The sequence below is a fragment of the Ursus arctos genome, unplaced genomic scaffold (genome assembly GCF_023065955.2).
Source record: "Ursus arctos isolate Adak ecotype North America unplaced genomic scaffold, UrsArc2.0 scaffold_10, whole genome shotgun sequence".
Lineage (NCBI taxonomy): Eukaryota > Metazoa > Chordata > Mammalia > Carnivora > Ursidae > Ursus > Ursus arctos.
In genome coordinates, this window is record NW_026622764.1 from 771,129 (window position 1) to 798,066 (window position 26,938).

The 26,938-nt window shown below is 48.1% G+C and overlaps 1 protein-coding gene across 2 annotated transcripts in view; it reads right to left on the bottom strand.

The window, feature by feature from the left end:
- CUL4A (cullin 4A) overlaps window positions 1–26,938 on the bottom strand; it is a 46,101-nt gene that overhangs the window by 1,729 nt on the left and 17,434 nt on the right. Inside the window, exons 6-19 of one of the 2 annotated variants that reach the window (XM_057307029.1) lie at window positions 24,906–25,068; window positions 24,409–24,498; window positions 23,158–23,240; window positions 19,324–19,391; window positions 18,030–18,148; window positions 15,828–16,020; window positions 14,323–14,427; window positions 13,895–14,005; window positions 13,725–13,810; window positions 13,233–13,340; window positions 8,458–8,571; window positions 5,952–6,057; window positions 5,597–5,769; window positions 1,005–1,157 (exon numbers count right to left, since the gene is read on the bottom strand). In XM_057307029.1, coding sequence (XP_057163012.1) covers window positions 1,005–1,157; window positions 5,597–5,769; window positions 5,952–6,057; window positions 8,458–8,571; window positions 13,233–13,340; window positions 13,725–13,810; window positions 13,895–14,005; window positions 14,323–14,427; window positions 15,828–16,020; window positions 18,030–18,148; window positions 19,324–19,391; window positions 23,158–23,240; window positions 24,409–24,498; window positions 24,906–25,068 — 1,672 coding nt within the window. The remainder of the gene's footprint in view (window positions 1–1,004; window positions 1,158–5,596; window positions 5,770–5,951; window positions 6,058–8,457; window positions 8,572–13,232; window positions 13,341–13,724; window positions 13,811–13,894; window positions 14,006–14,322; window positions 14,428–15,827; window positions 16,021–18,029; window positions 18,149–19,323; window positions 19,392–23,157; window positions 23,241–24,408; window positions 24,499–24,905; window positions 25,069–26,938) is intronic. The other variant, XM_057307032.1, reaches the window with a different exon arrangement.

The window sequence follows — 26,938 nt, forward strand, 5'->3', positions numbered from 1 at the left end:
GACAGATCATACGTTCACAAGATATGGATCAGGGCTGCACTGCCACTACGGCTGCCGCACACCTCACCCACCATTTAGCCCTTTACCTGCTGGGTCTCATCGGCAAAGGGAAAACGAACACTCGCCCTGGCTAGAGGTAGGAAAGCATGGTGTCTGCAGAAGGGTTTTGTGACTGCGCGAGACTGCGGAGAACGCGCTGTTGCTGCAGGGCACAGCAGCCCCGTGCTTGCTCAGGTAAGACAGCTCCGGCCGTATCGGCGGTCTGCTCACTGATCCACCTCAACTCGACCCCCTCGGTGAAGATGGAGGCTCAGCTGCTCCTCTACCCAACTGGACAACACAGCATCAGGGAACTTCCAGCCCAGAGAAACACAGGGCCAGGCCCAGGCGCTGAAAAGCCAGGTCTCATGCGAGTCCCATACTTTCTAGGTGGAGGCTCATGTTTTAAAGAGCTTTTCCTAATGCTTCCCTAACTGGTTTGTACTCTACATACATCCCTATGCCCAGGGCAGTAGCTCTCAGTCCTAGAAACACGCATGGACTGAGCGGTTTCAGGGTTGTCTTTCTCATGCACAGAAATAAGAAGATATGTCAAAACAGAAAATGCTCTGGAGTTTGTCAATGCTGAGTAAATGAGCTGTCAGCAGGATTTCCTCAAATTCCCATGGCATAACCTGAACAGCTACACTACTGAGAAACACCGACTGGAGCACCGCCACGCACCTCCTCTTCCCCTCCTGAAAAGGTAACGAGTACAACATCCCTACAAGGGGGAGTTTTAGGGACTTCTCATTCCTATGACGCTGATGAACCACATCTGAGATAAAGACCCTACTGTCATCACTTGCCGGTTGTTGGACACCTGGTGGGCACACAAAGGTATATTTGTGCAGGAAACCATCACCTGTGACACAGGACAAAGGGGTCTATGGTGTTAAGAACTGATTGTGCTTTTCAATGTCCAGCACCATCCTACAAGTTTAAGTAAGCTCATACACATTTACCTTTACTGGAAATTTCAGCTGATTATACAATTCGGAAACGAGAAGATTATGGCCAAGAGTCTTTCTCATCTTCATTATTCTGACAATAGCAGCGTCAATCTGATACTGTCTGTCCTGAAACACGCGCTCAGTGGTGCTGACTTGTTCCTCCACCTGCATACGCACGAGAGAGTGAAGTGAAAGGTGTATTTCAGTGTCATTTCATATTGCTGAGTTTGATGAGAAACTTTTTTTTTTTTTAAAGATTTTATTTATTTATTTGACAGAGATAGAGACAGCCAGCGAGAGAGGGAACACAAGCAGGGGGAGTGGGAGAGGAAGAAGCAGGGTCATAGCAGAGGAGCCTGATGTGGGGCTCGATCCCAGAACGCCGGGATCATGCCCTGAGCCAAAGGCAGACGCTTAACGACTGAGCCACCCAGGCGCCCCTGATGAAAAACTTCTGATGCAAAGAAAGACCAAACTTTGGGTAAATTCTGTTCTGCTGTGTTCTGCATTTTTACCTGTTCAAGCAAAACCTAGCTTCCCAAGGACAGCAAGACTTCAACATCAAACCTTGAAAAATAAACTTAGGTTTCTCTTCTAAAAAAGCTACAAAATACTACATCAACTCTATATAATCCTGGATTAGATCTGGTAGCCAGGAAAAAAACAAATCAAAATAAAAGTGTAACAGCTAGCAGAGTTTATTCTGGAAGCTTTGCTCAACATCAGGAAACCTACTCGTGTAACTAGTATCACAGCAGTTTCAAGGTTAGAGTACATGACCCTCTTGACAGATGCTGCGAAGACACAGTAAAACTCAGCCTAGTCTTGACCTAAAACAAATGTTAACATATAAGGAGCAATTAAAAAAAAACCTCAACAGGATAAAAAGCTATTATCAGAAGCAAATGGCAAATACTGGTAACAACTTCATGTTACAGAGCAACCTGATGGAGATCCGCAGATCTCGGGCAGGCAGGGGAGAGGCAGGGCCGTGCACGTACGCGAGGTAAGTACGCTTCAGAAAGACAGAAGCCAAGCTTTCCAAAGGGATCCATGACCCCAAAAAGGTTAATGTTTCCTGTACCTGAGATTTAAAATAAATAAATCAGGAAGTGAAGAAAATGCCTGGCAGCACTATTACTTCCTAAAAATGTTATTTCGGGGGTGGGGGTGCACGCCCGGGCGGCTCAGTCAGTTACGCATCCGACTCTGACCTTGATCCGCACCGGGTTTGGAGCCTACTTAAAAACAAAGTCATTTCAGAGGTCCTAGCTACGCACTGAGAGAACTAGAGAGGCTACTGAGAAGAAGCAGACACATGGTAAGTGTTTGTACAAGAGCTACAAATCCAAAACGCCAAGAAAACCAACGGAGAAACCGTCAAAGATGATGAGAGTTTAGTGAAGTGGCTGGATACAAGATAAACGGTGCTCATATATACATACTGGTAATAACTAGTCATGCATGTCAACAGAGAAGATGCCCCTTTATCCGGTGCATTTTCTTGGCCCTTCTTGCCTCAAGTCTTCGGCGCCTTCCCCAAACCCTTCGTAGGTGTGACCAGTCTCTACAGAGCTGTCTGTGACCTGCCTCTTCAGGCCTCACCCGGCTCAGCTCTGCCTTTGGTGGGAAAGTCTTCCCTGGCCCACGGCATTAGCCTTTCCTGTACTTCTCCACCCTAACTTTGACCTCAAGTCTAACAAGTTCATCAATGTGTAATCATCGGGTACCTGTCTGCTCAAAATTCCTTGAAACAGAGATTTGTGAGAATATATTATTGTTAATGGATGAATTCTCAGTGCTTCACAGAGGACCTGGCCCAGAGAAGGTGCTTAATAAGTATTTGTTGAACTATCTAATAAAGAAATATGCAAGACTCTAAGTAGAACACTCCCACGGAGAGAAGAGATTTATACTCCTGTATATACAAACATGGCTATGAATCAGATTTAGTATATGGTAAAAATAAAAACTGAAAATTAGTGTAATGCAGTCTGAATAAAAAATGCCCATGTTATTTGAGGGACAAAGACAGGACAAAATTAATCTCAAGCTCACTGGGAGAATAAATTTATAGGAATAGGTACATTAATGAAAAGAATTTGGGTGCTGGCTATGGAACAGATCAACAGAATTTATAGAACAGAATTGAGAAATTGACCCATAACATGTGAATTTAATAAATAAAGGTGACAATTCAAATAAGTTGTCAGAAAATGGTATTTTCAATTCAGTTTTAGAATAGAAAGAGTGCTTTTTGATATTAAAATAATTTCTACGTTGCTCAAAGAAAAACTTAAATGTAAAAACTACTAGAAAAATACAAGTAATTATTTTTAAATGTTGGAGTAAAGGAAGGTTTTTCCTAGGCACGATCCTGAAGTCAGAAACTATAAAGGAAAAGACTATACTTAAGAACTTAAAAACTTCCACGTTGGGGAAAGGAAAAAAAAATCTCAAAACACAAAATTATCTGTCACAAATGATGAAGGGTCAATCTCTTTAATATATAAAGGACAAGCACTAAGAAGAGAAAGAATATGCCAGCATGTGCGCCAGTGACTTGAACAAGGAATTAATTAGACAAAAACACAAATGGCTCCTGGTACTAGAGTCATCAACGTTTCTAAAGTGCTGACAGGTGCTTGGCCAAGAGGGTTTGTAAACACTGTTATTTAATTCACACGACCTGTGGTGGTATTATGTCTACTTTAAAAGACGAAGAATTGAGGATCAGAAAAGACTACATAATTTGCATAAGCTACCAAATGGCATAAAGATGCTCAAAGAAATTCAAGCAAAAATGGCAATGAACTATTTTTGTAAGAACAGGGTGGGCAAAGGGCAGGTGGATGGAGGGCTGGCCCCCCTGTAACACTAGACGCTGAAATCTGGTAAAAATCTGTCAGACTTCCATTTGGCAAAGGGTGGTCAAACTAACAAAAGTACACATTCTTTGACCCTGTAACTCCAGGGAAACAATTTTATTATTTATTTACTTAGGTTTTAAAAGACATGTATTAGAGAGAGCGAGCGAGAGGGAACACAAGTGGGGGGGGGGCAGAGGGAGAGGGAGAAGCAGACTCCCCGCTGAGCAGGGAGCCTGATCTGGGACTTGATCCCGGGCCCCTGAGGTCATGACCTGAGCTGACGGCAGACGCTTCACCGACCGAGCCCCCAGGTGCGCCAATGGGCAACGATTTTATACTAAAGAAACAATCTAACAAGCATATAGGAATCTCTGTGCCAGGATGTTTTACGTAAAGTTATTTCCAGCAAAGATGGAAGGAACTTAAATGCCTTTCAACAAGGGCACTGCCAAGCTCCCGTACATTCACACAGCCAACTACTCTGTGCCCATGAAAAACCAAGTCCTGACATGGAAAGAGGCCCACAATAGAGAATAAGAACAGGTTACAAGATATACACACAAATGGCATATACAGAGTAATCCCATTGAAGAAAGAAAAGATTATATATTTACATCACAGGAAAGAGCTACGAGAGTGCAAATCAAAGTGGCAGTAGAGGTTACCTCTAGGGGAGAGAGAGGACAGTCCCACTTTGAAACTATAACTCCAAAACTGTACACCTTTTAATCACTCTACCAGAAATCCCTAATATTAAAAAAGATGGAGCAAAGAATATATGCATTTAAATCTTTAACAAGTATATCAAATTGCCCACTAAAAGCATCTTTTAAAAAATAAAAACATAAAGAAAACACCTGTTTTCTCACATACTTGCCAACTCTGGATACTATCAAACTTCCAAACATTTCCTAATTGATAGTGAAAAGTAGAATATTATCTTAATTTCAATTTAAAAAAATTCCTGATGAGAATGAACATCTTTTATATAGTTTACTAGTCCTCTGCATTTCTCTTCGTATAATCTAAACTTACTTCCAGCCGGGCTACACCGGAACTCCTGCTGGTAGTGAAGTGGCCAGTATCCACTGCTGGGAGCAGAGAAGCCGGGAAACCACCCGAGATCAGCTGAAGCTGCTCTTGTGTTGTCTGAGGCAACCTCGTGCCTCACAAGGACGTTCCCCTCATTTACGTGCTCGGAGGCAGCTGGACACCCTCTTACGTATGTGGGACCAGGGGTGCCAGTGCCCTCCTGGCCTCCGTGCACAACAGCCCAGGGGCACGAGGGCCTCCGCATCAGGAAGGGCCCGAGGGCAGTGGTACAGAATGCGCTCTGGATACAAGACAGCTGAGCATCTCACCAAAGCTAGAGACGCTCCACCGCACAGGCCGCAGCCACAATGTCAGTGGGTCTGTGACACCCACGACCCTCAGCACTTCTAGCCCAGACCCTGGTGAGGCCAAGGCTGAAATGCGCTGCACAGAAGTAAGAAGGCAAGTGACTGGGCTTTGGACACAAGCTCTCGACGCGACGAGAATCCGGCAGAGAAGAGCTGGCTCTCACTCCACTTTTGTGAAGAGGGATGGTCACTCACGCGCATTCCTTTCTCACGTTCATTCCCACCATGAATACGAAGTTAAGCAACGCCACATTAGGGTGCTCGGAAAGGACTCTAAGCACCGAGGGCCCCTCAGCGAGTGCCCGGCTGATAAAACAAGGAAGTCTGTACGTACGGTTTCCTTCATCTGGATCTGGTTGATCTTTATCCGAAACAACTTGTGCTTGAACTCCCCGTTGAACGTGAACGTGTCCCCGTCTTCCACCTCCTTCCCTTTGGGACTTTTAACCAGAACTCGTGCTTTGCCACACGCCAGGGACTGTAGCGTCCTTCGCAGTTCGCTGTCCTCTGAATGGGGAGAAAACCAGGCAGCGGCCACCATCAAAGTGAGTGAGACTCGGCAAGAGTGAAAGGAGCCACGCTCTCGGTGTGGCTGGCAGAGACCAAGCCTGCATCTTCTCCTCAACGACATGTTTTAAGAACAAGGACACACAGAAACCACACATTTACCCAGAGAGGAGGACTCTTACCTATCCCTGTGGCCATTTTTATTTCTTCGAAGCTGAACCCATCCCCTTCATTGAACATGAGGAGCACCAGCGTCTGGAAGAGGGACACCTGGAACTCCTTCTTTCCCTTAAAGAAAATGGGCGTGTCACGTGTGAAGCTGTCTGCATAATCTTTGGAAAAGCTTAAGAGGTTTCTTTTCACTCTCAAACTTTGTGGGGTATGGGGCTAGGAAATTATTAATCAGCCACCAAACAAGAAAAAATTAAGTAAATGATTATACAAGAATAAAATGACTCGATATTGCATTTGAAAATTCTTTTCTTGAAGCATTTTTTAACGTAGTAAAGAGATTCTTCAGTAAATCGTGAACAAGAGGATTATCATTACTTGAAGTCACATACTGCTGACCCATGTCCAGCAGCAGCCCCCCCAACCCATTTTTAGCCTGTAGAGGTCCTTTTCATGGTGGTGGGAGTGCCGCTGGAGGGGGCAGAACACGTACGAAGACGCTGGCAGAAGATCCAGCCGACACCTTGGTTAACAGGCCGAGTGAACGCGCAAACACGGAGGTGACCATGAACTTGGCCTAGCCTCCCCCTGTGTGTGCCTGTGATGTGCTCAACCACGCAAACTGGGCCTTGGACCTCACACCGTCTCCCACTCTTATTCACCGAGTCCCCACGGCAGAGGTCCACACACGCACGCAGTGAGCTCCGTGCGAAGGAAAGCTGAGAGGATCTGGGGGAGGGTCACGTGTGCAGAGGCAGGTAAGGGTATGTGTAATTTACACACATTGTATATATGCTTGCCTCATTTATAGGATACAGTGCATTAGAAAGAACTAGCAAAACAGAAATTTTCTAAATTTTCTGCCTCGTGTATCCAACCAGATTTTATTTATAAAACTGAAGTTAAACGGACACCAAGGTGCTGTTATGTGACCTGCTTCTTTCTGTTATCAATACATGGCGTGCACTTTCCTGTATCTTGTCCCTTTTCACACTAGCACTGCAACCAGCAGGTTTATTCTTTTTTTTTTTTTTTAATGATTTTTTATTATATTATGTTAGTCACCATACAGTACATCCCCGGTTTCCGATGTAAAGCTCGATGATTCATTAGTTGCGTATAACACCCAGTGCACCATGCAATACGTGCCCTCCTTACTACCCATCACCAGTCTATCCCATTCCCCCACCCCCCTCCCCTCTGAAGCCCTCAGTTTGTTTCTCATAGTCCATAGTCTCTCATGCTTCATTCCCCCTCTGATTACCCCCTCTTTCTTTATCCCTTTCTTCCCCTACCGATCTTCCTACTTCTTATGTCCCATAGATGAGAGAAATCATATGATAGTTGTCTTTCTCTGCTTGACTTATTTCACTTAGCATTATCTCCTCCAGTGCCGTCCATGTTGCAGCAAATGTTGAGAATTCGTTTTTTCTGATAGCTGAGTCATATTCCATTGTATATATGGACCACAACTTCTTAATCCAGTCATCTGTTGAAGGGCATCTCGGCTCCTTCCACGATTTAGCTATTGTGGACAATGCTGCTATGAACATTGGGGTGCATATGGCCCTTCTCTTCACTACGTCTGTATCTTTGGGGTAAACACCCAGTAGTGCAATGGCTGGATCATAGGGGAGCTCAATTTTTAACTTTTTAAGGGACCTCCACACTGTTTTCCAGAGTGGCTGTACCAACTTGCATTCCCACCAACAATGTAGAAGGGATCCCCTTTTTCCACATCCTCTCCAACAATTGTTGTTTCTTGCCTTGTCTATTTTTGCCATTCTAACTGGCGTAAGGTGGTATCTCAGTGTGGTTTTGATTTGAATTTCCCTGATGGCTAATGATTTTGAACATTTTTTCATATGTTTGTTAGCAGCAGGCTTATTCTTGACTACGAGAACGTCTCATTAAGATGGATTTTCAGAACTGGCACTACCGTGACGAGGCCTGGGACGTCAGGGGCCGGGGCTGCGCTGCCAAACCGCCCTCCCTAAAGCTCACAGGCTCCCTCTCCCACTGGCGACAGGTGCTGTGCCTTCGAGTTTTAGCCTTGATAAGGTTCTGTAGGTAAAATGTGGTATTTTACTGCATTAGTCTGTAACCCTTTGGCAGAGAAGTAGAACATATTTTCATTGACTTCGACTTTTTTAGCCTGGCTTTCATGAGGTACCTCTACACGACCTGTGCTCTTCCTGACGTACGGAACGCTTCAAGTGCGTCACCTTTGCGCAGAGGTCGGGCTAACCTTCTGTGTATCGTTCCGCTTCTAGTCTGCGTGCTGCCCGAGCCAGCACTCCTTTGCTCTTTTTTCAGCCACGTAAATGCTCTTCTATTTTTATTGATTTCTTATTGACTTTTATCGACTGGAATATTACTCCTTCAACTATTTAATTTTATTGACCCAGAAAAGCCAGTACTGAGTTACACTGAATAATCTTTTCCTTTGTCACCAAAGTTCAACAATTTAAAAAATGCTAGTAACATATTTATAAAAAAGTGAAACAAAGAACTTACTTCCTTAAACTCTGCTTTTAAAACGGCATGCCCCAAGGTAGTTTGCCACTGAAGTTTTCGACCACTGTGCTTTCCGAGATAAAATGTCTTAAATACTTCCTGAAGTTTAACCATCTGCCAAGCACAGGAAAACAACAAACGTTAATTGTGCTAAATAAACACCGTTCATCTACAGAACCACATGTTGCTCAGTCTACAGAGTTCACGATTTTTCACAGCTGAATGGAGAGATCAGTTCTGTATCTTGAGCACTGTTTTTCTGGATTATTCCACGACCTGTGAACACGTGCGCCATCTGGGGTTTTCCTCCCGCCTGCGATGCTGCCTGAGGTGGTACCCGAGGCACTTGCCGTACACACAGGCTGCGCTGGGCAGCGTCCACACCGCACCCCGGGCTCCCCGGCCAGTGGCACGTACCCGCCACACCACCGAGGCCGTCCCCGATCAGAGACGCTCTCCGCAGGCCTAGCCGCGGCGTCAGGTCTCGGTGCTCCGACCGTGCACTCCGGGGCTCTGGCAATGGCCGCTGGCCGGGTGCTGTCCGATGCCGCGAGCGCCCATGCACAGGAGGCACGACAGGCCACTGTCTCCATCATTACTTTCTGCGAAGATTTCTCGCACCTTCCAGACTTCCTCCCACTTCTGTACTGCTGTGATCTCACTTTAAGTTCCTGAGCCCCTCCTCCTCGTCTGGGTGCCCACGCCTCCCGCACCCCAGCACTCTGCTCTTCCTAATGGACACCACATGACCCCTTCTCCCTCTCTCTGCTCGACTCCCTGGACGTCCCCACCACTCTGGACCCAGGACAGCCGATGGTCTGTGCTGCTTCAGGCTTCAACTAGTGAAATGACCCTGCCTAACAGTTTTGCACACAGCAGCCCCTGCCCTCCGTGTCTCCGTCTCAACGTCCACTCCTTCTGAGCCTTCCTCGGTTGGTCTCCCACCCGCCCTGGACACAGTGGCACCCTCAGCCCATGGTCCTGCGTACCAGCTACTCGGCTCATTCCCTTGTCAGTATCCCTTGGCTGCTTCCAAGTTCTTAGCATAAAGAGCAAACTCTCTCGAGGCTTGCCACGGTCCCTTCCTTCCGAACCGCTGACTGTGCTGGCCTGTCCTGGGCCTCCTCCACTTGACCAAGCACGCCGTGCTGTCCTCCCTCAGGCTTCCAGTGGGAACCCGACGCCATGCCCACTCATCTTTAAGAGCTCCTTCCTCACGGAGGTCTTCTCCAGCTGCTCTTGGCTCTGACAGCATCTACAGAAACTTGTGAACGCCGCTCCTGCTGCCTGCTGCACCCCGTCAGTTCCTGCGTGCTCCGTCCAAGCCAGAATGCCCATCAGCCTCACATCTGCGTGGCAAACCTGTCCTCACGCTTCCAGACTATTACCCGCACCCGTTACCCATCGTCAAGAACAAATCCCAGACACGATTGTCATTTTGTTTCTAAGTCTTTTAGTATCTATCTGAAAAGCAGTGACTCTTTCAGAACACGTATCTACCACTGTATGACCCCCAAACAATAAAAGCTAATACTGTGATACACTTCCTAAAAACTTTTTCCCTGAGATTAATTCCTGGGAGCAGTAAGAATAGTGAGAGGACAGCAGCTAACACTGGGTGATTACTATGCGCCAATTACAACCCCAGGCTCAAAATGGATCGGAGACCTAAATATGAGAGCTAAGACTATAAAGCTCTCAGCAGAAAATATAGGGGTAAATTTTCATGACCTTGGATTTGGCAATAGTTCTTAGATATGACACGAAAAAGTAACAACAGAGAAAACAGATCAGACTTTATCAAAATTCTAAAATTCTGTGCAAAGAACACTATCAAAAAAGTAAAAAGACATCTCACAGAATGGGAGAAGATATTTGCAAATCACATACCTGATAAGGATCTAGTGCCCAGAATACAGAAGAACCCTTATAATTTAGCATCAGAAAGACAGGTACCACACTCACAAAACGGGTAAAGGCCTTGCACAGACGGTTCTTCAAAGAGCTACAGCGGCGATGAGCACATGAACTGACGTTCAACGATACCGTTCTTCATCAGGAAAAGCAGATCAAACCAAGATGAGACACTGAGTCACACCCACTAAGACAGCTAACTAACAAGTGTGGATGAGGACGTGGAGACACTAGAAGGCCTGTGTGCCTCCGATGGGGGTGGGAAAGGAGGCAGGTACTGTGGAAAACCAGCAGTTTCTCCAACAGTCGAACAGGATTATCACGTGACCCAGCACTTCCACTCCCAGGTGGAGACCCCAAAGGAACTGAAAGCAGGAACTCCGGTATTTACACGTTCCTGTCACGGCAGTGACACTCACAGCGGCCAGAAGGTGGAAGCAACTCAAGTGTCCAGGGAAGGACGGATGGACAGATGGACAAAATGTGGTCTATGTGCACCCCGGAGCATCACTCAGCCCTAAAAAGGAAGGAAGCACGACACAGGCTGCAGCATAGATGGGCCTTGAAAACAGGATGCCGAGTGCAAGAAGTTGGACACAACAGGCCACAAAGTGTGGTTTCCATTATGTTCATACCCAGAACAGAAAATCCAGGGACAGCAGGTTAGCGGGTGTGTAGGTCTGGGCAGATGGAACGGGAGGGAGCACTCAACGGGTGCAGGGTTCTGTCTGGGAGGAACTAGACGAAGGCGCCCACAACTGCACAGCTTCAAGCGGTAAACTGTAGGTACGCTCCACCTACAACTGATTTATTTATATTTATATTGTAGGTATATTTTTAAAAAGGCACAATATGGTAAGCCTCTATGATCTTTTGCTAGAAAACAAAAGAGTACCAAAAAACCCGTAAGGGCCTGTAGAAGGACAAAGGGCCTGTAAGGCGCTCCACCAGCCGGATGTGGGACAGCACGGACACTGAGGCAAGTAACCAAGAGTCCGTACAGATAAAGACAGAGAAAGCCACTGTTCATGAAGGTGAAAGTGGACTCAGGCAGGAGAGTCTGATGGGGAAGAAGGAGTATCTTCCCACAGATTACTTCAAAATTACAAAAGGAATAATACTAACCAGTCGAGAACCCAGCTAACACCTTAACCTAATGATGACCTGGACCACCACCAACAGACAGGGGCTGCCGGACAGCATGGGCCTCCTGACGCCGTGCTGAGCGAAACCCGTGTGCAATTCTGGCTGGACAAGCGTGGCCTGGATTGAATCCCACATGGCCAATGGAGATAATTCGTGAACACTGCATGCGGTTCTCAAACGCATGAGACTCCAGAAAGAAAGAGGGTGGCGTAGTAGCTGTGACGGACGAAGACAACCATGGCTAAGAGCAGTGTGGGGCCTGGGCCAGGTCTGGACAAAAACAGAGAGAGCTCCCCATGGGATAATCGCCGCAGCACTGGCAGGGGCCTGACTCAACCATGAGCGTGGGGAAGCACCGGCCAAGGTATCCAGGGCTAGGAGACTGCGTCGCACGTGGCAGGAACACACCGCCCATCCCGCAGAGAGGCGCAGCAGCACCAGCAGCGGGCTGCAGACACGGGCATCAGCTTCTGCAGACGCTCCAACTATTCTCGCCAAGTCCCTAGAGTCTCCACGACCTGGAAAGCAGCAGCAGACAAACTCGGCAGCACCCCACGAGGCACAGCAGTGACCTCCCCGGCCTGCTGAGCGCGGGCGAAAGCAGCAGCAGACAAACTCGGCAGCACCCCACGAGGCACAGCAGTGACCTCCCCGGCCTGCTGAGCGCGGGCGGAGGCGAGGGATGGTTTTCTGCAGGAGGCTCCACCTTGCTGAGGGACACACAGAGGCCCCGGAGAAGGTGGGAACTGGGGGTGGGGGCGTGGAGCCCTGCAGGCCGCTTAGGACAGAGCCTCCGCATCTGTAGACAGCAGACGCGCTCCCCACAGCATGGGGACTCCGGCAGGGAGGAGGGGATGAGCACAATCTGGGGTGCTGAGCCTGGGACGTCCGTCCGTGTGCACTCAGGCCCAGGGACCCACAGGCTGGAGTCTGAGGGCCTGTGTGGGCTGAGAAGGGAGCTGAAGGGCTCTGGGAACGTCAGTGTGCAGAGTAGAGGCAGAGGAAAAACAGAAGACAATGTGTAATATGGGAGGTCAACTGTACTTCAACAATAAGTTAAAAACAAACAAACAATAAGAATAAAACGACAAAGGCAACCAGCGGGGTCAGAAACAGAAGAAAGTCCTGAAAGACATGGTCTTGGAAACAGAACAAGCAGCCCCCAGAGGAACTGTTTCCACCCTGGGCTCCCAGTCCCTGCACTCCACGCCTTTCTGGGCCCTTTCTAGAAGGCCCTCGTCCCTGCCGTTTCTACTTCCTGGTGCCACACCGGAAGCAGCCCTCTTCCCCGTCACTGGGTATTATAATTAATGGTGCTGGGGCTGACTTTAAGTTCCCGAGCCCAGTGTCCTCTCTCGAATCTGCAAATCCCCAGCAGGCCTGAAGCTGTGGCTGACCTATGAAGCCCTGAGCAGTGGCGCCCATGAGACCCACCGTGTGCACACTGGGACGGAATGACAGCCAGCAAGTCGTGCCTCCCAGCACCTGTGCCGCTGCCGCCTCAACAGTCACCCAGGGGACTTGGGGGGGGGTGCAGGGGAGTCAGAAGGAGCCAGACAGGGACACAGGCAGTCACGGAGCAACACTGCTTTCCAGAGACTACAAGGACAGGGTGATTTAAAAAACCCTCTCAATTAAGTATTTTGTGACACGTCTGCACATGGGAAGCGTGTAAGGAGTCTACGCTGATCTATAATGCTCTTCCGAACACTTACTTCTGGAGTTAAATGCACTTCCATAGGCGTGTATGTTGGCCAGTATCCCATCGTAAGTATATTCACTGTTAGGTCTATAGAGCCCGGGTCACTTTGATTCTGCATATACTAAAAACAAAAAAAAACAAGATAAAATAAGTATTGTAGAGTATCATCAAAAACAACTAGTTCATACAAAGGTAACTACAGTTCAACACGTTTGCACTTGGTCCTGAGAACACATCCCCTGAAGCCACGCGACGCGTCCCAAAGTCATTGGGGGTATCTTCCCCCCTTCGAAGGGAACGCTACCAGCGCAGCGCACTATTACACTTAGTTAAATCAAATTTCTGCTACACATTTTTAGGGATTATTTTTCTTTTTCATTTTGAATTTCAGTTACTCAAATGTGTGGGACGCGAGGAGGGTCATTTTTAGGGCCGAGGGCTTGACATAACGTAGAGTGAGACTGCTTACATACAGCCGTTTTACTTGAACAAAAACACGGCTTGCCTGCTTGAACTGGACCATGATGTCCTTGGAGAGCTCCATGTCCTTGAACATGCCTTCCAGCTTGCTGGTGAAAGCGGCACCGCACTCTGGGACACAAGAGAGGGCGTGAGCACCACGGCGGACAGAGCCCAGCACAGAGGAAGGGCAGACCCCGGGGCCCGCATGCTCACCATGCTTTAGTTTTGACAACATCGATTTCTCAGCATCCACTGAGGCGCTTTTCCCAACAAGGAGTCTTTTTGCCAAATCTTTTTTATAAAACGCTTCAAAGACATCTTTCCCTATTTATAACCAAATGAGAACGACATATAAGACATCACACTGTTAAGACACAACTCTTCCCTGCGGCTGTGGACGGTCTAAGTGCCCGCTCTGTTGCAAGCCGCTCGCGCGGGAGCCTCCTCGGCCATCGCCCCAAGAGCGGGTTGCGACGCCATCAGAGGGCGGCCATCCCTCTACTTCCTGTGTTAGCAGCGAGGTGGAACTGTCTCAGTCAAGCTTCCTCAAGAAAGGACAGGGCCCAAATACAGAGGTGTGCACGAGGGTAACCTGTTCTCCACGCTCAGTGTGAACAGGAGCAGCGCAGACTGTGTCTCACCGTGAATGAACCGGAATATTATCATGACCTTGTCAAGAATCCTCTCCAGCTCTTCGTCTGTTGCTTCTTTATTACCCGCTCTCAATTTTGAATCAACGTGCTTTGCTGTGAGATTAAGAGTTTAAATTATCTGAAGAGTATTTGTTATATGATACATTTTCTAAATAGAAAAAAAGAACATCTTCAATTTCTACAAGCAAAAGCAGATGGCAACACTCTGGAACCTTTCCAAAATGACATTATTATGTGACAAAAGGCAGGTAATCTGATTTTCTAAGATAAATATTTTCAAATCACATGAGAATAAATACTTGAGTCACATGCCTGGGTTTCATATAACGTACTACTGCTCCAGAAACTGGAATGGCCCGTCTTTGAGATGTGGCACCCCTGAACTCAGGGAGAAGAGCAAGCCACTCGGCCTTGCTGCTGAGACCACACGGATCAGCCGTGGCTTCCAGAAGCCCAAACCCCAGGAGTTAAACATCCATCTTTGGAGAAACCACAATCCATAAAGTGGTACAAAGCCCAAACTAAACAGCCTTGTGAGTTCCTTTTGTTGCTTTTTTATTTTTTTAAGAGTTTATTTTTTTAAGTAATCTCTATGTTCAATGTGGCACTCGAACCCACAACCCCAAGGGGCAGAAGGTGCATGCTCCACCCCCTGAGCCAGCCAGGGGCCCCTCTTGTTGCTGTTTTATTCGCTTTTTCCTTCACAATTTTTTATTATGAACTCTTCTGAACACACACAGAAGTAGAGAGCTGCATGACGAACCCCACGTTCCTGTCACATATCCTCAACGACAATCAGTAAGCCCAACGTTGAGTCACTGTATTTACTATTTCTTTCCTTGCCCTTTGCCTAAAAGCTTACGCTGAGTAGCGAGAGGCTATGAATCCTGAAATATATTTTGGTATCATGACAACATAATTGGATAAAGTGATCATTTAAAAACGGTTTCCTCTGAAACCATGTTATCTTTTAAGACCTCATCCAGTTTTATCCTATTTTGGTACTGATGAGAGGATGTAAAGGCAGGGACTGAGTAATATCTTCATGCTAAACGTCCTCTAGAGATCAATCAAGTCATCCTCACAACCCAGAGACATTCGTGTAGAACAAATCCTCTTCATCCAGTTTCTGAGCACAAATTACTTACTGTAATCAAGACAGAACCAGGGCTGATTTTTACCAAATACAGCTCTGGAGCTGCTAGTGTAGGAAATGCACACACGAATAAATTTTTGTCTCTTGCTTCTGTGACGTCAAGCTTCGTCTTTACAAAATTACTACTACGTTCACCCTTATAAAAATGCCATGTGCTTATATACATACATAATATATACAAACATCTTTAAAAAAAAAACGTGTGTCCTAATAAGGTGTAATACAAATCCTTCCCCACCCTCCCCAAGAGGAGCGTCAACATTTTGGGCAAAACACATTTGCCTGAGTTCTGCCTTATGTTCCCGTATTAAAAACTGTACGAAGTCTGTTTCTCTACCTATCAGCTCTGCGGGCTTGTTTGGCCTCTTGTTGATGAACGTCTCAAAGGACTCCTTCATCAGGTTGACGAACTTCTCGTTCCTCTGGAAACACACTTCGATCACATGGTCCACCCGGTCCTTAAAGTCCAACAGGTCCTGTACCATATCTTTGTCTTTTTCAGGATTGATCACAATCGTTGTCCCAAAAGTCTGCAAGAATACACACACCCACACCAACTCATCCACAGGCCACAGCACCACACATTTTCTCCTGCTCTCAACCATGATATTTCTACATAACTTAATTACTGTTGGTGTTCAATACTAAATAGTTCCAAGTTTCACAGATTCAGCCCACATTCAAAAAATTACGTGAATATACAATTAAAGCTTCAGGGTTACAATTCTGCTTCTGGAAGCACTAATTTATTAGGGTCCACTGTTTTAAAAAAACCCTTTACATAGGAATTCCACAAGCAGAAGTTCCCACTAACCCAACACACCCACTTGGACTTCTTGATTGTACTGCTCTTTCTCCCCCCTGCTAACCATCAACAGGCCAGCTGTTAGCCTGTATTTTTAATGCAAACACCCTGACCAACATCGCTAAAAATCTGTATGTGACAGTAATGGCTGCCTGAGGGTATGCACTCCCAGGGGATATAAACCGTGCTGAGTATAACTCCTACTTGATGTGTTTACAAGGCAAGAGACGGCAGGCCCCAGATGCAGTCCCTGTGCTCAGCCCCACACCAGCAGACGGGGATGTACTGCCTGTCCCTCCAAGGAATGGAGTCCTGGAGCACTCAATCAGCACGCTTGCCAGCACCAGGAAGGTCCTCTGCCAGACAGATCCCTGCTGTCCCCTAAGGAAGGTGACCTTGCCACACTAACCGCTCTTTGCTAGAAGAACTTCCTGTCCCGCCCCCTCCGGCCTATAAGTATCCTGTATCACACTGTCCCTGGAGCTCCTTTCTGTCTGGTGGATGGTACACTGCCCGGTTCACAAATCACGAATACAGCCAAAAAGTTCTTCAAAACGTACTCAGTCAAATTTTGTCTTTTAATAGAAATAATATATATGTTTTGGGAAAATGGCCCTAGTAGCATATACACATATACATAGGTGTCATATATGTAAGGGGGGCAGAGTACTGGTGAAAAGGTACAGATGCCCTCTGGAGAGAGCACCCTATGACCAGCAGAGCTGGGACTTCCTACTCTGTACCTCTCTGCACTGACTACATTTAAAAATAACACACACACACTGCCAAGGGTCAGCTCCTGCGATATCCACACACTGCGTTGCATCACAGTGTGACTGCTTGGCCTTGATGGACACTCAGGAACGGACCTGTACTACCCAGACTGACGCTTGTGCAGGGGCTCCTCCGGTGTTTGGTGCACATTCCTGCTTCCTGGAGGGCTACTCATCAGCAACACCCTCAGCCCCCACCAGACTGTGCGTGACATGAAGCCCTCCTGCAGATCAGCAGGGGTCAGCTAGGACTCTCAGCCCCACGGCTGCCGCACACAACGTCCCGGGGGGCGGTGTGTGTGGCACATGTGCGCGTGAGTGTTCCACGTGCACACAGATGTGCAAGTTTAGGACTGACTGTTTCATAAAGCAGCACGCAAGCTTCCCATTTTTCCTTCTGTTGAACTGAACTTTTTCTTCTGACGACTAGAGATTCACGTGCGGTGGAGAGCAAGAGATCCCCTGTACACTTTGCTGAGCTCCCCCCGATGCTAACATTTGGCAGAATGACAGAGCAGCACCACAGCTGGGGTATGGGCACTGATACCCTGGACCCACCTTCTCCAGGCTGCCTCAGTTTCACCTGTTCCCCCCCAACCCCGTGTGTGCACTGTTCTCTGGGCTTATCCCAGGGGGCAGCCTTGTGCACCCATCGCCATGGTCAGGCGCTGAGCACTCCAGCACAAGAGCCCTCCTGCCGCCTTCTCATAATCACACACGCCAACGTGCCAAGAAACGTCCAAGTATTGTGAAAGTAGCAGTCCTGGATGGCTAGGAAATGAAGCAGCATACACACCAAATAGATACAACAAAATGTGTAGTAATTCTCATAAGCAAAGGTAAGGGATGTTTAAAAAGCAGATTCACAAAAATGGCGACTCTGTGAAGACAGTGGTTGGAACTGAGCCCAGAAGATGCCCCCCGGGCACGGGATGTCACCCGCCCAGATGGCCCCGCACACCTTGATGTAGTCACTCCAGTGCTGCAACAGGACCTGCTGGCCGCCCTTCACGCGGCTGAACAGCTGGTACATCTGAGTGAGGTCGGGCACTCTGTTCTCGTCCAGCAGGTGCTCCAGCCCTGAGACCACACGGCACACGTAAGCACATCACAGCAGCGAGTCAACGGAACATAACACTTACAAATGTAGGAACTACTGCTTATTTCTATGGGGCAAGTTGGTGTCCAGAGTCGGAGACAGACCCTGCCAGGCAGGGTCACTCTCTGAGCACGCAGGCAGGTGTGTTCCTTAATTCCTCGGGTCACGGAAGCCCTGGTCTCACCAACACAGCGGCCCGACCAGTGCTCCCCGATCGGCCCCGGCGCCTCACAGCCCCACGTTACCTCTGATCGAGTTCATTGCTCAGAGAGTGGGTCGGTCACAGCCGCAAATGTGGATGCCACACATTTCATGTCTCAACTTTCAGCCGATTATTTTTCTTATAATTTCTAACTTATGTTTATAATTCTGGGCCTTCCCATGATTAAGCTTTAAGGTCTCCAATATCTTGAACTAGATCCTGTAGCTCCAACATGACTTTTAAATGGTAACATTAAATACTCGAGAATTATAAAAGGAAACACCAAGTACAAACGTGTTATAAAAGGCAGGACTGTGCTCACTCTAACTTCCAGGGAAGGAAACACACTTTGAGAGGCAGAAATTAACAAGGAGAGCAGACTGAAGGAATTTCCTTCGCAGCCATACAAGCAGCAGTGCACGGTTGCTTGAGTCACTCCTCCCCAGGGAGCACCACGAGCCATGTGTTGCATACGCTCCTTTCCAGGAGACTCAGGATGGAAGAGTGCACTCTGGCTTAAGTCCCCAGCCACTGGGCACCCAGCTGGCTTTCATCTGTGTGGAGGGGGTGGGGAGGAAGCCCCACGACAATCTAAGGGCCTGTCCAAGCAGCCTACGCCCGAGGTGCTCTGCGTGGGCCAGGGCCCGTGAGCACAGACCCAGTGAAGGAGGACCGGCGCCGTGCAAGGACCCAGCCACAAGCTGTCTGTGCTTGGGAGGGTCTCTCGGCGGCTTCGGCCAAGAGAGCGTTCCACGGGATTTCTACCAGAGGCCGTTCACTATTTCTCTGAACTCATTTCCCCGAGGGCTAACATGTTCATTATTCTTACTGATTTTTAGTGATTGCCATATTATAATAAAAAAATGTCCTTCAGGTTGTTATGAACAATGTCTCCCTTGCTTTCTTAATATATTAAGGACTGTCATTTGGTCTAACTGACTTAGGAAAACCTACCTTTGTGCAGAATTGCTGTTAAATGTTCTCCTAATAGCTGCTTCTCCACACAAGCAATCAGGGGTTTCCTACATGAGGCGAAAGACAACGTGTCAGATGACGTAAAAGGAGAGACTCTGGTCAGCTGTAAAGGAACAGAGTTTCCAGTCTGTGGACATCGTGTGGAGTCAATCAGAGACCAGCGGACTCCGCAACAGCCACTTCCCTCCGACCAAGAACAATCTCCCTGCTGTCTGAGCAGCCTCTGAAATCTTTCTAAAAATTATCTACCGAACAACAAAAAGAGACCAGGGGTCCTGGGAAAAGGAGACCAGCACACACACACACAGACAAGCTCCCTGCACCCCCAGCTTGGCTGGCAGTTTCTGAAAGGAGACTTTGCCCTTTGAGTGCAAGGCACCTTAGCTCTCCTGTCTTCCACTGCGTGGCGTGCTCCACTCCAGGCCCCGTCGCCCTCAACTTGGACAGACCTGTCCCATCCCATGACCATTTGTCAAAAATCCTACTTATCAAAGCTCCTATGTGAGGCTCACGCTGCAGGAGTGTCACACAGAACAGAATGTTTGAGAATCTGGAACTTCCATAAATGTGGCTGCCACACGCACAGGGACACGCAAAACTACTCTTCCTGGGTGTATCATCCACAGTTCCTTTAGTTTTAGTTGTTTTTCAAAGATCAGAACATGTGCTTTTGTCCCAGGATTATTAATTTTTTTTTTAAAGATTTTATTTATTTATTTGACAGAGATAGAGACAGCCAGCGAGAGAGGGAACACAAACAGGGAGAGTGGGAGAGGAAGAAGCAGGCTTCCAGCGGAGGAGCCTGATGTGGGGCTCGATCCCATAACGTTGGGATCACGCCCTGAGCCGAAGGCAGACGCTTAACCGCTGTGCCACCCAGGCACCCCCCAGGATTATTAATTTTGGGCATCCTCCTGAGGCTTTGCTTCATAAAGAACTTTCCAACAGAGTATTTTAAACCCCACAGTGACTCTAGACAGAGGCACGGCAGATTTTCTTTCTCCAACCCCCCAGCCCCCCACTCCGCAAGAGGTCAGAGGTCAGAGATGGGGCCTACTGAGTAGCAGAGTGAGGGGCGAGGGGCCAGCCAGCACCTTCCCAGTCTGCCTCCAAGAGGGGGAGAAGAGCCATGGGATTTGGGGGTAGAGGTCAAAGGTCCGAGGCGGACAGCAGGGAGGGCCAGCAGTGCACCTGCTCTTGCTGTAAACAGCGTCACCAACACATAATCAGCTGGCAGCAGGTGGTTTCTACCCTAGACTGTGATGACGGATGCCGCCATGAATACCTGCATACAAGTTTTGGGTGAACGTATGTTTTTATCTACATATTTAGTAGTAGAATTAACGTCGGAAAACCCCGTAACTCCATAGCACGCTCCGAGGACCTACCACACTGTCTTCCCCAGCAGCTGCCCAGTTTACACTGCTATCGGCGGGGCACGAGTGTTCCAATTCCTCCACGTCCTCGTCAAGGCTTCATACTGTGCCTTCTCTCATCTAAAGCCATTCTGGTGGGTGTGAACTGGAACTACGCTGTGGTTTTGACTTGTGTCTCCCTGATGATGGACTACGCTGAGCAGCTTCTCCTATGTTCGTAGAATCGCTAGACTGGTTCTGCAGGGTGAGAAACCCTATCCCGGTTTCCACCCCAACTGTCCATGCAATGCCTACCCCAGCCTGGGTGCTGTGACAGCTCCCGAGCTGAAGGCAGCTCCTACAGAGTCCTCGTGCCCAGAGGTACAGTCCTGGGGAACTCACAGCCTTAGCACCCAGGTGCCCAAAGACTGATCTCATAATCCATGGTGACAACTCACGGATTTTGTGGTGCGAGAATTCCTGCCAACCAATAGGACAGCGGGCCCTTCCCACACCGAGGGGCAAGAGTCCTGGGGGCACATAGAAGCTGTCCCTGGGGCAGGGCCTGCCAAGTGACCGTGCTGTGGGTCACAAGGTGCAGCAGGAAGCGACGCCCTGCTGCTCTCAAGCACACTGTCCATCTGGACTGCCATCCATCCACTGTGCTCACACTGAGGGCAGGTGGGGCTGGAAGGGGCACTCTGAGCCCAGCCCTAAGGCTGCTGTGGCTTATTTATCCTCAGTCTCCCTCTTCTTTCCTTTTTGTTTTTAATAAATATTTTTATTTATTTATTTGACAGAGAGAGATAGCAAGAGAGGAAACACAAGCAAGGGGAGTGGGAGAGGGAGAAGCAGGGTTCCCACCCAGTAGGGAGCCCAACGCAGGGCTCGATCGCAGGACGCTGGCATCATGACCTGAGCTGAAGGCAGAGGCTTAATGACTGAGCCACCCAGCCGCCCCTCCCTCTTCTTTCCTTAACAACGACTTTTTATTTTGTGATAGTTGAATCCCCAGCATGGCAGAAGCCACCGCAGTCAGTGCTCCTTCTACCCACCCATGCCTGAGCCTGGAGGTGAACCACGTAGAGCTCCTTTGCTTAAATAATTTACATATACTCTTTGAAGCAATGTATTTTTTAAAATTGGGAGGGAGGGGTTTAAAATAGAGCCTACATACACAAATACATCAGCATATACAAATAGAAAAGGACCGCCGTGCCCAGTGTCTGTGGGTCATAAAGGAGAGCGTCCACGCGGCCCCAGTACCCTGCCCCTCCTCCGTCCTGAGCCCGTGCTCGCAGCTCCCCCGCTCTGCTGTAGGACCTACCATACACGGAGCTCCCTCATCAGTACACTAGCCGGCTCAGCCTGTTCCTCAACTTCGTGCTATGCGGAAAATGTCACTAACGGAAAAAATGTAGCAGATACTCAACACTTCTATCCATCCTTGACTTGACCTACTGGTGCAATCTTATACCATCTGTCACATTCTCTCCCAGCCCCTGTATTCACTGCTGCCGGTCTCTAGCCCCTGTGTTCCTCATGCTCCCCAGCTAAAGGTCTGCGTCCCCACAGCACTTCGAATAAGGCTGTCCCGGCTTCAGCACGACTGTCACTCTCTGCACATCCTGCGCTCCCCACAGGGCCCTCAAATGTCTAAAGGCATCCTTCCTCTCATGACCCTCTATTTCTTGTATTCTCAAAGTGCCAAAACTCTGCCCCTTTCTTTCATCCGCCTGCTCCTGGCAAGTAACAAGTTTCACACGTTTTTATCCTTCAGTGTCTTTCCTTTTTTTCTTTTTCTTCCTTTCTTTTTCTTTTCATTAAGATTTTATTTATTTGGGGGAGAGAACGAGTGGGGGGAAGGGCAGAGGGAGAAGCAGACTCCCCGCAGAGTGGGGAGCCCAATGCGGGGATCAATCCCAGGACCCTGAGATCATGACCTGAGCTGAAGGCAGACGCGTCACCGACTGAGCCCCCCAGGCGTCCCTCAGTGTCTTTTCTATCCAGTTTCTGTTCTTACCTTTCCTCACTTGAATAAAGATTATGTGCACAGTGAGAAACAGACATTCACACAATTTTTCCCTTTTTACTTTTCCCTAGCTACTTTTCAACCTCAGGTTTAGAGAGAAAAAAATTAGATAAAAAGAGAAAATAATGTGACTTAGCATAAATAAAAATTATAGCTATCTTCAATGTCTAACAAAGTTTACAACCCAAATTTTCCAATATTCGATGATACCCCATTGATGTAAATAGAATCACTACCTCTAAATTCAAAGATGAAAAGCACCTCAGCCTGAGGTGTAACTTGTTCTAACTCACAAGTGCTAAATGATCACAAGTAACATAACCAAAATGTGCTAACAACAAAAATACTCGCAGACAGTACTGAATGCCAGCCAGAAGGGCTCACTGTGGTCACATTGCAAGAACCAAGTAAATGAATAGTACTCACTGTGTGCTGTGGTCTAGATACGTGATTACTCGGTCTCCTTCTTCCTCTAAACGCTTACTTACATGGTTAAGATATTCTGGAACCTTCCAAATACAACATTTAAACAAGTCAGTAACAAAGATTCTTTTTTCTTTTTTTTAAGTAACAAAGATTCTTAGTGTTACCCAAGAAACTGAAACACTGTTGTCCTTATAAAAATTAAAGAATATATATATATATTCAAGCCAAATATTAACCCAGATGAGTGAGGGAGAGTAAAAGCGGTCAAGTGGGAAGCGTATTGGGGGAAAGGTGGGATGTGTGTAAGAAATTTTCCTTAAACTTGATTCTGGACAGTAAAGTGGACGTCTAGAATGAGACGGGGCAGCACGTCAGTGCCCTGCTCACAGTGGAGCTCAGGGACAATGCCACGGGTCCCTCCCATCACCAAGGCCCTATGGGCAGGTGAGCAGCAGCACCTGGGGCAGAGGGTGCAGGCCTAACGCATCCCCTGGCCCACGGAGAGCAGGGTCAGCAAAAGCTCATCAAAAGACCGCGTGTTCACTCAAGGACACCAAAGAGCCCGGTTGCAGAAGATCTCAAAATTCACTTCACGTTTCCAGGGGCAAAGGGCATTCCTGCTGTCACCACACGGCACAGGAAAGGCCCCATGACACGGGTTGTTGGTGTTCTGAACCAGTGGTGGAGCAGGGCTGGGCATGGGGCGTAAAACTCCCTCTCCAAAGCCAGGATGAAGAACCAACAGTCGGTCTGATCATGCAATGACAAGTGACATCTGGGGGAGGGTCCAGAGGGCCTCCTTCAGCCCCTTCTCTCATACTTTTGAAAAACTGGTTACCAAGATTTTGGGTTCATATCACTATTTCATGGTTTTTTATGTGGTTTTCTGGATAATTTTTTCGATGTCTCATACAAAGGGAAGATGTGGGGTGTGTCTGACTTATCTTTACTATTTCAGATTTACCTTTATTCTCCTGCTTCAACTTGAGTTACTTTACACATTTCAGAAGCTACTTTACTGGCTTTTTTCCTTGGGGCAAGGGGATGGAAATAAACTTTCTAAGTCAAAAGAAAGAAATGAAACCTTTACTGTAATAAGAATGAAGCTCATTACTGAGAATTTTAGCTAGATTGTGGCTTTCAGAAGATTTCTAATAAAATGTTTACACGGAATGACAAATTTTTAGAAATTACACTTAGATGCACATCTATAAAAAAAAAAGACGATTCAGAAGTACTTCCTTGTCTCACCTCTCTTTCTTGCATTAATCTCTGGCCTTCTGCAGCATATAAACAATTGGTTTCTTCCAAAAATTTCAGTTCAAATGAATCTTTATATACCTAAAAAATGAACAAAGTTATCAACCACCTACAGTAAAGAAACCTACCTTAGGAAGTGCTGATACACCGGAGACGTCCAGGGAGCCCAGGTGCGGTGACCTGTCCCAACACACTGCCTCCAGAGGCTGCGGCAGGGCAGCGGGGCTGGCCTGGGGCTCAGGGACCCTGGCAGCCCAGGCCACCTGACGCTCTCTCCTCTGTGCGTGCCGCAGGCCCTCATCCTTTCCCTGGAGCGCTGGGTTTGTGTCTTAAGGGCTCTCTCCTTTGTGGCTTGTGGTGTAGGACTAGCCTGAGAGTCACTCCCCTCGCACATACTCAACAAACACTTTAATGATTTTGTCTTTTGCCCTGCCATCTTTCATCCTTCCACCTGTTTCAGTGTAAGTAGTTAGGCAGGGAGGCATTACCTGAAGGTCAGACAGCATACTCAGCAGACTTCTCAATAAACTGCGATCCACTGCTTCGCCGTTTCTCTCTCGTTCAATTAATAACAGAATTCCATCAATACTTTTACTCTGAACCATTTTATCACTAATGATATGGTTTCTAAAAAGTTCCAATCCCATATCCCTGTACAAACAATAAAAACAAAACTATATTTTAGTTTCACTTCTTAGAAGTTCTAGGTAAAGCTACAAACTACACTGTGACTTTCATCCCAAAACTGTTGATCTGCTAACTCTCTAAATCCATGTGTCAAGTATGCTTTTGCTGTGTTTTCCATTTGGGGCCAGCCTAGTATGCCTTGTATTTTCTTTCTTAGCAAGGCTGTTTCCTGGGGTGGGTCAGGCTTGTCACTGAAAAGTACATCGACCTTGCAAACACCGTGGCTCACATCCTTCTTCCTGGGGCAGGATTGAGGAATTTCCACCCACCCAGCCTCTCTGTCCTTCCCTTTTCCATCTCTGGTCCCTCTCCAGAGCATGTCATCCAACTCTTCCTCCCCGGAACTGGGTCCTCTCCTCTATCCGGTCCTTTCCATTGGTGAATAAAACATGAAATGTGACTTTAAAAGTCCATCATCCTCTTTCAGCTTGTTGCCTGGGGAACTCCAGAGGAAATCCAGCCGTCGTCGGTCATTGTGCACAGAAACCGTGGGATAACAGGTTTTGTGCTCTGTTCAAACACCTCCACGAGTCCCTTATGTGCCAAGCACTAAGTAGGCAGACAAAACTCAGCTCCTGGGCCCGGCCAGGTCTCCTCACGGGCAGCTGAGGCGAGCACCTGTTGCGGCAAGTAGTGGGCAGGGGGCACGGGTTCTGGGGAGCCCCATCTGTGTGAACGCTCTCCTCCTACAACACATACCACAGGAGGCCTTTCCTGTTCCCTGTTGGAGCTGCAGGCCTGGGTGTTCTGAGCACGTCCAAGCTGCAGCAGTCGAGTGCCGGGGTCAGCCATGCAGGCTCAGCCGGCCACCTGGGTCTGAATCCGGGCCCCACCCCTTGCTCGCAGTGCCTCTGGGTCCCTGCCTGTTCTTCCTTAACTGTAAATGCGGTAACACATATGGCCTTCTGCCTGTAAAGCCCTTCCACCCCGGGCTAGGCAGGTGGCCCATGCGGGGCGTATGAAGCATTCACTGTCCACTCTGCTCCACTTGCTCTGCTGCTGTGAGACGCTGCTTTCTCGAACCTCAATCCCGCTCCCCCCGTCAGCGATCAGAACGCCCCGTAGGCCTCCCGTCCCTGCGTCCCTCACGCACAGCTCACCTGGGGCAGCTCCTGTGTCCATACAGGCTTCCTTTCCTCTAACACCACCTCTTTCTGCCGCATCTACCTCAGCACTCCTGCTCATTCTGCAAAGCTCAGGCATAGGATGAGGCTCGCCCTCCCGCTGCCTCCTGTCTGGGGTGTTTCTTGCGCACCTGCACCATGAGTCTGGCCCTACCAGACGTAGCTTTCCTGCCTGCTGCCATGGTCTGAGGCCAGTATCGTCAACGCTCTAAGTGGTGTTTCTAGTTTCCGTGACATGGTTAGTTATAAACTATGTTTATGAACTAACAGTTCAGACTAGGTAGCCCAATAACCTGGGAACAGCAAATTATGGGAACTCTCTGCCCCAGTTTCTCCATCTGTAAAACGGAGGAAACGGTTATCCCTCCAGAGCCGTACCACAGACTCGGCAAGCAAGCAGGCAGGGGCCGGACCTCTTAGAACAGAGCTTGGCATAGACTAGCAGCCATGCCGTTCGTGTCATCCTCAGTACAGCGTCCTCATCGTTGCTTTCAACAAAGGCCACCCGCTGCATGGAGTCAGCAGGCTGCACACCCATGTGGGTGTCTAGGACAACGTGTATGGGAGCAGAGGCCAGACAGGGAAGAGGAGCAAGGGGGACAGTGGCACTGAGGAAGGGGAGATTTTCAAGGAGCGTCCAGAACTGCACAGAGGTCGGGTAATACAAAATAAAGATAAAAAGTATCCATGGGATCTGGTAACCAGGGGTC